Source organism: Diutina rugosa (genome assembly GCF_008704595.1).
Source record: "Diutina rugosa strain CBS 613 chromosome Unknown scaffold36_size135536, whole genome shotgun sequence".
NCBI classification, from domain to species: domain Eukaryota; kingdom Fungi; phylum Ascomycota; class Pichiomycetes; order Serinales; family Debaryomycetaceae; genus Diutina; species Diutina rugosa.
Genome location: NW_022995205.1, coordinates 4,544 through 15,622, shown reverse-complemented (window position 1 = coordinate 15,622; position 11,079 = coordinate 4,544). Strand labels below are relative to the sequence as shown.

Below are 11,079 nucleotides of genomic sequence, written 5' to 3'. Positions count from 1 at the left end.
TCACTGACACTATTATAGTGGAGTGTATTTTTGGCAATTGTTTTCTGCCCCTCATCTTGTGACCTCTTCTCTGCCACTTCCCTCTTACTGGCAATAACAATCAAATCGCTATTACAAATGCTCTTACAATCAAATTCCTCAACATTATTTAGTTACTTCACAATCAATTGTTTGTTTTACGACATGATCTCACCGCGTTTAGTCTCACACTCTTCATCGTTTACCCGCGATGGCCAACTCCCGGTTCGAGTACGTCAAGTTGTTTGAGCGGGAAAACCCGCTTCTCCCCGATACCTATATTGTCCTTCGAGTCGACGGTAAGGGGTTCCACAAGTTTCTGGCCCACTATGGCTTTGAAAAGCCCAACGACGCCAAGGCGCTCGACGTGATGAACCAGGCGGCTTTGCTGGTGATGACGAAGTATCCCGACGTACTGATGGCCTACGGCGACTCCGACGAGTACCTGTTCTTGCTTAGAAAGCTGTGTGACTTGTATGAGCGCCGGGAGATGAAGCTTATCACCACTTTCGCTCTGGCGTTCACCACCGAGTACTACTACTGGTGGACACAATTATTCCCCGAAAAACCGCTTGACCACGAACGGTTACCTCAATTCGACTGTCGGGCAGTGGTCTACCCCAATTTCCAAGTGGTTAAGGACTATTTCAGCTGGAGACAAGCCGACTGCCATATTAACAATTTATACAATACCACCTTCTGGACATTGGTGCAAAAAGGAAACTTGACCCCTCAACAAGCGGAACAGAGGCTTCTGGGCACTCTAGCTGCGGATAAGAACGAGATCTTGTTCCTGGAGTTCGGCATCAACTATAATAATGAGCCGGAGATGTATAAGAAGGGGACAGTATTGGTGAGAGAGATCACTGAACCTGAGAAGCAGGAGCAATTACTGGATCGTCAGAAGCAGAGGGAACAGAAGAAACGGCGCAAAGCTGAGATTAAGACCCTCCATTGTGACATCATCAAGGATGACTTTTGGCAACAGAGACCCTACCTTGAATAAACCCAAAGGAGAATCTTGGTATACTACATTTGTTTGGAGTTTTTTGTTGATTTGTGGTATTGGTATATACTCGCTTAGGCGGTGCCCAAGATCGACATGGCACACCCCCAGATGGCAGCGGCAATGGCACCGACGGGACCCAAGGGGTTGTTCAACTTAGATTGACCCTGTTCCTCTTCAACAATGGTGGTGGAGCCACCGCCTTGTTGGCTGCCGCCACCTTGGCCACCCTGGATGACACCGCCTTCCTGGCACGAGCCGTCTTGGCAGGCCATGGGCGAAGCAACGGCCAACGAGGCGATAGCGAGAGTGGTAAGAGTCTTGTATTGCATGGTGAGGGAGTGAGTGATGAGGAAAGAGAGGAGGGAAGTGGGGCTGTATTTATAGTAAAGATGGGGTCAATTGCTTATGTTCCATTGTCGAATTCGTTTGGAAAGTGAGGCGTCGCCAGCGTGGACGAAAACACGAACATGCATACGTTCTGCCGTGCCGAATCCGCCGTATCGATAGTGATAGATAGAGTGAGGAGTATTGTGCTTATCTACATCATGACGATCAGATTCCGTAAGATTGTAGATACTTAGATATAGGGTGTAGTCGCCAATGATCACACCGAATGGCTTGATTATTCAAAGGCAAATCTTCAACCAAGCTTAAGCGTCGTCAGAGCAGAGAATCTCGACGTAACCGTGTCTGTTTTTGGCACAGCGGCACCCCTGTTGGTGAGATTGCCTTATTTACGCGACGACGATCCAACACGAAACCGCTCCCATTGGCACAGGGTCCAGCCGAATTAGTAACGTAGTAGTTCCTAGACCATTGGTGTTGAGTATATGGGGCATTGATGGATTTGCATCTTACTTCGTGTTGTGATAACCGCTTTTGTCTCCTTGATTAATGGCTATCATGAAGCGAAACGGGCTCAGTTTCACCTCACAGGTGATACTGGGAAACTCCAATCAAAGGTTATTTTGTCGACGTGCATCTTCGTCTAGATTGTACACCCGACAGCAAGATTATTCCGCTTCCATCTATAAATCTGAACTCTTATGAAGTGCACATAAAGTAGGTACCAAGCCCCCATCAAATGAGAGCTACAATGGAGTGAACTTGGTCACATCAAGCTATCTAAAATCAACGTTCGTCTACAATGTATGACACGTATGTTTTTGTTATTTCCCGGTGGTTTATTCGTCGATGTCGCCGGCCGCCTCCGTGCCTTTTTGTACCTGACTAACGCGCGACGAAAACGGGTAGCCATTCACCCTAAATCGTCCAAGATCAAAGGAAAACAGGAAAATACGAAAATGGACAGAAATGTAGGTCCCGCATAGGTTATCGAGATCCACCTAGATTCTCAATCAGACAGTGTGGATAGCGGTACCTCAAAGCAGACAATTCTTAAATTTCGCCTTCTCCCAATCGAAGTCCAGCGTAAATTCGTCATGATTATCAAGTGTTAATATCGACGGATAATTCTAGACTGCTACAGTTGAGCTGCGAGCTCTCACCATAGAAATCCCCTAATGTACTCGGCTATGTTCCGAGATTGACAGAGTTTGGCGAAACACTCTAGTCGAGTTCAAAACCATCCAGTGTTGATAACTCAATGAGCCGAATCTGGCTTTTGTTCTTGGTGGCACTTGTTCATAATAGGCACGGCTATCTTGGGAGTGTTCTAGAAAAATATAAACGGCTAACAGTGAAGGAAGATTACTACTAACATGAACGATGCGTTTCAGGACCATAGAGATTAAGTGCTAGTTGAATACGCAGTTGCTTCTGCTTGTGAAGGCAAATGTTGGTTGGGACGATTTTGACTTCCAGTCAACCCTAATGGGAAAAGAGCTATACACAAATTGTAATTCCAAAACACTGTTAAATTTTCTAATATACAAACAGTGATTGTTTTGATGTTTGATCAATACTATTTTTGGAATTTTTCAACATTTGCCAAAAATTCTCATGATCGCAACAAAATTGAGGCGCATGACAAGATATGCACATGACACAATCCTTTAAAATCGTGATTAACTATATTCCTATATACAACCTAGTAGAACCCGTTAAGTTGATTGGCCAAGCTACGTTCGAACTGCGTGTTAATCTCATTTAACGCCATCAAGGCTCCTGCCACCACCAGTCTGACTCGTTCATCAATGATTCCTTCAAACACCAGCATCAACCACTGCGACACCAGTGCCAATTCGGGCCCGATAAGCGATACCAAGATCTCGGCATCTTGCGAATCAACCACCACCATGACTCCCGTGGCCACTGCTTCCACCACGGGAGCATCAGTGACCTTTTGCGCGGCTAAATCATTAGCCACACCAAACCATTCCTTAGTGGCCTCGGTATAATCGTTCAGAGGGAACCCACAGGCTAATACCAACGCGAGTGTCGTCACGTAGTGGCCAATGAAAATGGCAGAATAATCACCGAGATCGACCCGGCCATCCACGGCATGCCATAACGCCAGTAAAGGAAAAAAGAACTGGCGGTTGCTCACCTGACTAAACAGGTTTTTCGGTTGGTTTTGCAATTGGCGTTGGTGCTCGAGCCGTTTCAGCACCCGTACCACTTTACCCGCTCCACTGAGGGCAGAGTCGGTGACGTCATCGCGGGCTTGTTGACTGCGGTGACCCATCACCTGTTGCTGTACATCAGCAAGAGCTTTCTGTTGGTAGAGGGCATCAATGTGTGCAGGTAGGCGCTCACTAGGGAATTCTTTAGGAGTAAAAGCTTTAGTAGTGGCAGGGTCATCAAGCCCTCTAAGCTCGCGACACGCCATCGAACAGGCAGTGAGCATTTGCATCCGTTGCAGCAACGAATAATCTCCCTGAGCGAGTAGTTTCACCACTAACGGTACGGTTTCGGGACACTTGACTAGTATGGCAATGAGCATTTGTAATCTCCATTGAACAACGTCGTCGTCATTGAATTGGTTGCCGAGGCCAACAACATCTTTGAATAGAGTATGAGCGTAGAATGCTACTTCAGTTTTGGGTTTCTGGCGGATCAACGTGGGTCCAATTTCCAACGCGGTGCGGACCATTTCGTAAGCGTCTTTCTTTTGCGAGTCCACAGTTAAGTAGTCCACTAAATCTTTGATGAAACGGGGACGAGCAGTGGTGGTAGCCTTATGGGATAACGTGAGACCCGATACTGGAGTGGTAGTAGCCACAGTTTGGCCGGTTGACGTCTTAACCACTTTGTTGTCAGTAGTGTTGATGGCGACCAATGCTTCATCAATGGTCAATTTGTCGATGGTTAACGGCTCGAGAGCATCGATATCTGGGTCGCCTTCGACTTCAAAGATGCGATTTACTCCCGTAATGTCACTGAGCTTGTTAGCTAAGGAGATGGCTAGTTGTTTCACCAGAGGAGTAAGCAGCGATAAGTGGGAGGAGACACCTTCAACAAACTCCGGAGAGTGCATTAACTGTACTACCTCTTCCTTGGAAGTATTATACGCCAAGTATACGAGTAAACAGGTGTGAACTCGCTGAGAAGCAACAAACTCATGAGGCAGCCATAATGCCATTAAATTGCCCAATAAACCACTATTAATGAATGGAGTTGTAATAGCACACAAGTAGCGCGCCAGTGACCACGGGAGTGTAGCCCCGACATCGACGATAAGCTTAGTTGTAGCCACATCCACTGTCGGAGAAAAAGATGCTAAAATCAGCGCCCACGCGGACGCGGTAGCTTCATTGATTGAACCACTCATGTATCGTATTATTGATTGAGTGAATCGAGTCTTTGTAACGTTGTTAAGACGGCCGTAAGCCGAGACAAGCACCTGCCAATTTTTAGTGGTAGTCAACCCCCATTTAAAAAGCAGTGAAGAATCCAGCAGGAGAACCAGGGCCACATAATCTTCACCCAGTTGTAATTGACCCAACTGACTTATAAGATTAGCAAATGACACCAGCGTAGTTAACGAGTATTTCACGCAAACTTCATTGACCACCGAAACCACCTTCCCACGCCACACAAGCTTATCAAACTCTCGCCTTTCCGCCGCCGTAGTGATGGGAATGGCGGCTAGATTGTCCACTAGTCGTTCCACTACCAGCAAGAACAGGTAGGCGGCGGTGGGGTCAGTTTGGAGGCCGAGTGTAGTGGTGGCAGTGCCGAGTCCCAGAACCAGCTGGAGACTTTTGACAATGGCCAATTGGGTTGGTTCGTCTGCCAGAGGCCATACGGTAGGTATGAGCTCGATCACTTGCGGCACCGTTGCCTGGCCGTGGATTATTTGGGAGACGTCTCCACTCATCCCGCAGTTACCGTGCGGCGCAGCCAACTAAGACTGATGTGAGAACGGCAAGTGGCGCCCACACAACAAATCTAATGATTAAATGAACTTCGTCTAGTTTTGAAACACCTTCGATTTGAGGCTTGGTTCCAGCTTAGTTGAAGGCCTAATCTGTGTCTCCTGGAAGTATATTTGTATTATAATCTAGTAAGCACGCACTGTAGGGTGTGAAAGTATCTCAATTTCTTTGTCTTATTACTAATTATCTCTTAGTTTAAAACCCAGTGGTGATCCAGTGGGTCAATGCTTGGTCAAACAGAGCCCAGCCCAGCTCTTTTTCGTCGTCGTCGTCTTTGTCGTCACTGCTCAGATTGTCATTAATGTCATCGCTCAGATCTTCCTCACTCGCCCAGTAGCCTCCATACTCCACGTCGTCGCTGGAGTTACCGTCGTCGTTAAGGGTGTTGTCGTCATTGACTAATACATTTGTCAACCACGTATAGTTTCTCGCCCCTTGTTCCGTCCACACCATAGTCTTTAAGTTGGTCAACTTATGTCTCGCCACCTCTATCCATTCAAAGTGGGAGAGTTTGGCCACACACGTACGTACTCGTGGCCAGGTGATCGAGTCGACGCGGCACGTCAACTCTAGGTGTTCAAGTTTCGGGTAGAACCCGGCAATCGTCAACGCGTCGTGGAAGAACTCTTCGTAAACGTGGTCCACAACTACCACCAAATGCCGTACTGATTTCGGAAGGCCACAAATCATATCGAACTCGTAGTTACGGATCCCCACACCCGCAAGCACGGATAAATCAGTCAATCGAGTCAATTGCAGGCGGTACTTGAGGATTCCATCGTCGTGGTAGGCACCAAGCGTCATAATGGATAATTGTTTCACTGAGCCGAGATCAACAATCTTGTGAATACCCGGGTGGCGTCCGTTAAGCTGGAGACTGTCCACTCTGATATCCATGGGGTACTTGGGTTTTTCAATATAGTCCTCGATTACCAAACGTTCAAGATGGCAATTGGGGAATTGTTTAAGGTGGTCAAACACTCGCGGTCCCTTTAATCCCAAGATATTGGTTGCGGTGTAGTTTGAAGGGATGCCAGCTTGAGATGAGTGTCCTTCATAGTAATTGGGGGATGTGCGGGGAATAGCAGTGATCTCTACCGACATGTAGTTAGGGTTTGCCTTATGGTACCGTTTCCAGGACTTCCTCGTCGTCCCTTCAATCAAGGTAAGCCCCATTGGCCATTCAAACCCGTGGAGCACGAGATTGTGGTACTGAGTATCGGTGAGCACAAGCCAGTCATCGGAGGAGTCGGTCGACAAGTCAGGGTTGTATTCCTTCCCAGGCGGGAGCACGTACACTAGGCGGAAGAGGAAGCTTCTAATATCATCAGCGATTCGCCAGTTGTTGTCACCCATATCCCATGACAGCACACATAATAAGAAGTTCATGATCGTGTTTTTGGACAAATGTTTGAGGATCTCGATGATGATGTCACTGGCCAAAACGTCAAACATCAATTTCCGTTTCTTTTGCTGATTAGAGTCTTTGCCCTTCAGTTTGCCGTCAACCATGGCGTTTCAGGCTTCAAAGAAAGCGGTAGTCAATAAATTCAGTAGGAGCCGGTCAATTCGGTTGGGTTATTAGCCGATTGTTGGCGGAGACGTTGAGTAAATGAGGTGTAAAGGAAAAATAACATCTCAACCAAAGCTTCCCTCATACTAAGTGGTCATCTTCGTATAGCCTCTCAGCGGGTGACCCCATTGTTGTCATCGTCAAACTTGTACGAGCGAAAAGACGCTCAAAATGTGACTCAAACCAACAAGAAATCATCGAAGCAAGCAATTCAAGAGTCTATTTTGGTCACCACACCTTCAATATCCAATCATAAAAGTCAAATTGATTTGGTTAAGGCCTCATATCCTTGGATAATCTCACCATTGTGATCACGCCGTATAGCGCGGTGGTTGTCATGCCCACTGCCTGCCCGCACCGTGTGAACCCTATACGAAGCCACCGCCATCCGATATATCCAGGCCTACAAGGACTTTACAAACAAAATGATGATCATAAACAAAACTGAAATGTAGAAGAATAGTAAGAGTAGGACGATGAAGCAATTTTCGTTCTGAAAGGGCCGACTTCTAGGTATTCATTCTGGGCAGGATCCCTCTGGAGTTGTTATTCATAGTTTTTGTATTCGTTTGACTTTTAATCGTATATCTACGTCTATTATTTTACACGCCGTAGTCGGCAAAGTGTCCCGAGGCGGCGCGGCGGCGGATGTACCACTTGCGGACCTCGTCGACGATGAGCACCAGCAGCGTGAGGATGGTGAGGTTAACCAAGTCGCTCAAGTGCAACGCCTCCGTCTGGAAGATCCTCTGGAAGAACGGCACGTAGATCGCACATAGCTGGCCCAAGAGCGACCCGAGCACCGCGAAATTAAACATTTTGTTGGAGGTGATCCCCAACTCAAACACCAGCTTGGTCAGCGAGCGACACGCCAACGCGTTGAACATATCGTACAACACGAAACAGGTGAACGTCATCGTGGTGTCGCGGGCGGTGACTTCGCCGTCGTTCATCTCTTTGATGAACACGTATATAGTACCGATGATGATGACGGTGGCCAGCTGGATGACTCGTTTGATCACCGCGGGGGTTAAGATGGCGGCATTGCGTTTGCGTGGCGGCTGTTGCATCACCTCGGGGTCGACCGGTTCCACACCCAATGATTGAGCGGGGGGACCGTCCATCAAAATATTGATCCAAAGAATTTGCATGGCGTTAAGCGGGTTGGGCAAGCCGAAAAGAGTAGCCAACGCCACGAGGGTTAACGCAGCAATCAGCGTCGACAACTGGAAGGAAATGAAGTTCTGGATGTTGTAGAAGATACCTTTACCTTCTTCGATGGCGGCCAAAATCGTGGAGAAATCGTCGTCAACAAGCACCATATCGGCGGCTTCCTTAGCCACGTCGGTACCGTTTTTGCCCATAGCAATCCCGATATCCGCAAGCTTCAATGCGGGAGCATCGTTGACCCCGTCACCGGTCATTGCCACTACGTCACCACGGTGTTGTAATGCCTTAACGATCAACACTTTGTGTTCGGGAGTGGTACGAGCAAACACCAGCACGTGCTGGATGGCCTGACTCAATTGTTCAGGTGACATGTTGTCCAATTGGCCACCGGTCAACACCAGCTGGTCCGGGTTAATGATGGGGATACCGATCTGTTTAGCGATGGCGATGGCGGTAGTGGGGGCGTCACCGGTGATCATGATCACGTGGACACCACCACTCATCAATCTAGCGATGGAGGAGGCGACATTCGCCCGAGGAGGGTCCTTCATACCCGTGAGACCACAGAAGATCAAATCGTGGGGTTCAATGTTCAATTTGAGCAGGTTCTCAGCGAAACCAAACACTCTCAACCCTTCCAGGGCGAGCCCCGAGGTGCGTTCCATGATTTCGTCGCGTACCTGTTGGGTAAGCTCTTTAGCCTGGCCCTGAGCGTCGTAGTATTTAGTGCACATCGCCAACACTCTTTCGGTAGCCCCCTTGACGTAAGTTTCCGGCTTATCAGAGTCGCCGCCGTGGACACCCACCGCCTGGTACTTGCGGCTCAGCGAGAACGGCGTTTCGGTGAATCTCACTTTGGTGCCTCTAATGTCTTCGTGGCCAAAGTGCGGGAGCACTTCGATCAACGCGATGTCCAGCGGGTTGCCCAACCACTTGTCGCTCTCTTTGGAGAAACGAGAGTTGTTACAGATGTTGCCGCAGTCGAGGAGCCGCTTGATGTTGGTCGTTTGTTGGTGTTCAAGCGTGTTGTCGTCGAGGCGTTCCACGTTCAAGTACGGGGTGTTGAACGACCCCTTACAGTCGGTGGTCCATATTTTGGTCACGGTCATGTGGTTTTGCGTCAAAGTACCGGTCTTGTCACTGCAAATGACGTTGACGGAGCCCAAAGTCTCCACCAGGGGTAACCGTCTAACGATGGCCTTACGGTGAGCCATTCTCAACACACCAAGAGCTAAAGTGACGGTGACAATAATCGGTAAACCCTCAGGGATAGCGGCGACGGCCAACGACACCGAGATCTGGAACATATCCAACCATTCACGGCCTTGGAGCACACCAAGAAGACAGATAACCCCGATGACAATAAACAGGAATGTCAGCAAGTCCTTACCAAGCTTATCCATCGCCTGTTGCAAGGGGGTCTTAGGCTTTTCAATCAGGTTCAACATCTTGAACACTTGGCCAAACTCGGTGTCGGCCCCGGTGGCGACGACAATGCCTGCCCCGTGGCCGTCACGGACGAGGGTACCCATAAACGCAATCAGCGATCTCTCCAGCACCGGGTGGTCGCCGTTTACCGGGTCCACCTGTTTTCTCAACGGAGTTGTTTCCCCGGTCAAGTTCGACTCGTCGATGGTCAAATGGACGGCCTCGGTGATTCTGACGTCGGCGGGGATTCTGTCACCCTGGCCAAAGTGGACCAAGTCCCCCGGGACAAGCGTCAGCGCCAACACGTCCTGGCTGTTGCCATGGCGGGTCAACTTCGCCAGGGCGGGGACAAGCTTATTCAATGCTTCCAACAGCTTTTCCAGGCGGTACTCCTGGACGAAACCCACGGTGACGACAATGAAAATTGCCAACGTGATCAGGATGGCGTCGTCGCGGTTGCCCATCCAAAACAGGATCACCGCCAGCCCGATAAGAAGCAAGATCAACGGGTCCTCGTAGAACTTTTGCAAGAACTTTTTCCACATGGGATCGGGCTCCTCGCCGTGGAGCTCGTTGTCGCCGTAGATGAGGCGCCGTTGCAGCACGTCGTCCGGGGAGTCGAGCCCGTCGTGGGCGTTGGTCTTCAAGTCGGCCACCACCTGGGCCACCGTCTCCTGCGACCGCTGGAGCGACACGGTGTGGCTGCCTCCGGACGGGGACGACCCCCGCTGCTTATACGGGTTGTCACTCATCGATTTTGCCTGAGGAAATGGAGCGTCGGCGTTCGGTGACGGGTGGAAAAGTTGTACCCTCTGGTTGATGCCACGCGCGCACTGAACGCGCACCGCGGACGCCGGAGAGGAGGACTCCAGCAACAATGCTTGCTGGGACCAACGGGGATGATATATGGAAATTAAGCATATTTAATTTATGGGTGTTCACCTTAAAACTCCTACGAAATGTTCGCCTTTTGTCTATAGACTATTGTTGACGATGGGCCCGGTTTTGTGGGTTTTGTGGGCCCTAATTTTTTTGGGGCTATGCCGCGGCGACGTGGTTGATTTGTTCGCCCTGCGCTCGAGTCGGCGTTTATCAGCTTTTGTGTTCGTAAGCATATAGGCACCCGTGCGAATTGTGTGGTCGCACTGACTAGCGATAGGGGAGAGAGTGTGGCCGCCAAAGTGGCCCCGCCAAGCACAAAGACAACAATTACGAGTCCCGTCACAATAACTTGGTAGACGGAGAAGATCGATAAATTGGTGGCTATATCGAACTTGCCACGGTACCTACGTAAATCGGAACGACTATATCGTACCTAAAGGTTTATCCGAAAATTGCCCAGGGTTCGCTGACGCAGCCATGCATCATCAAGCCCCGCCACGGGTATTGTGATAGATAACCAAGATAAGCAGTCCGTGGTGATAAATTCTCTTGTTTCAGTGTTTTGAAATGAACTATGTCTTGGTTGTATGTACATGGTGGGTCGGACTTATGTCTTCCGATCCTCTTTCCGCCTCACGATTACATCATGGTGGGGGGGG

At 49.2% G+C, this 11,079-nt stretch overlaps 5 protein-coding genes across 5 annotated transcripts; 1 reads left to right on the top strand and 4 right to left on the bottom strand. All coding sequences in view use genetic code 12, as the record gives it.

Moving 5' to 3' along the window:
* Nucleotides 1-229: 229 nt before the first annotated feature.
* On the top strand, nt 230-1,024 carry THG1 (tRNA guanylyltransferase; the record flags this gene model as incomplete). The annotated part of the gene is made up of 1 exon (XM_034158093.1): nt 230-1,024. The coding sequence occupies one exon, from the start codon at nt 230-232 to the stop codon at nt 1,022-1,024; it is 795 nt and encodes a 264-aa protein (XP_034010019.1).
* Nucleotides 1,025-1,098: 74 nt separating this feature from the next.
* Nucleotides 1,099-1,356, bottom strand: DIURU_005142 (uncharacterized protein; the record flags this gene model as incomplete). Its single annotated transcript, XM_034158092.1, has 1 exon — nt 1,099-1,356. One exon carries the CDS (start codon nt 1,354-1,356, stop codon nt 1,099-1,101), a length of 258 nt encoding a protein of 85 aa, XP_034010018.1.
* Nucleotides 1,357-3,077: 1,721 nt separating this feature from the next.
* Nucleotides 3,078-5,309, bottom strand: DIURU_005141 (uncharacterized protein; the record flags this gene model as incomplete). The annotated part of the gene is made up of 1 exon (XM_034158091.1): nt 3,078-5,309. One exon carries the CDS (start codon nt 5,307-5,309, stop codon nt 3,078-3,080), a length of 2,232 nt encoding a protein of 743 aa, XP_034010017.1.
* Nucleotides 5,310-5,562: 253 nt separating this feature from the next.
* On the bottom strand, nt 5,563-6,879 carry DIURU_005140 (uncharacterized protein; the record flags this gene model as incomplete). Its single annotated transcript, XM_034158090.1, has 1 exon — nt 5,563-6,879. The coding sequence occupies one exon, from the start codon at nt 6,877-6,879 to the stop codon at nt 5,563-5,565; it is 1,317 nt and encodes a 438-aa protein (XP_034010016.1).
* A 663-nt stretch (nt 6,880-7,542) lies between these two features.
* On the bottom strand, nt 7,543-10,290 carry PMR1 (Ca(2+)/Mn(2+)-transporting P-type ATPase; the record flags this gene model as incomplete). The annotated part of the gene is made up of 1 exon (XM_034158088.1): nt 7,543-10,290. The coding sequence occupies one exon, from the start codon at nt 10,288-10,290 to the stop codon at nt 7,543-7,545; it is 2,748 nt and encodes a 915-aa protein (XP_034010015.1).
* Between the last annotated feature and the right edge of the window lie 789 nt (nt 10,291-11,079).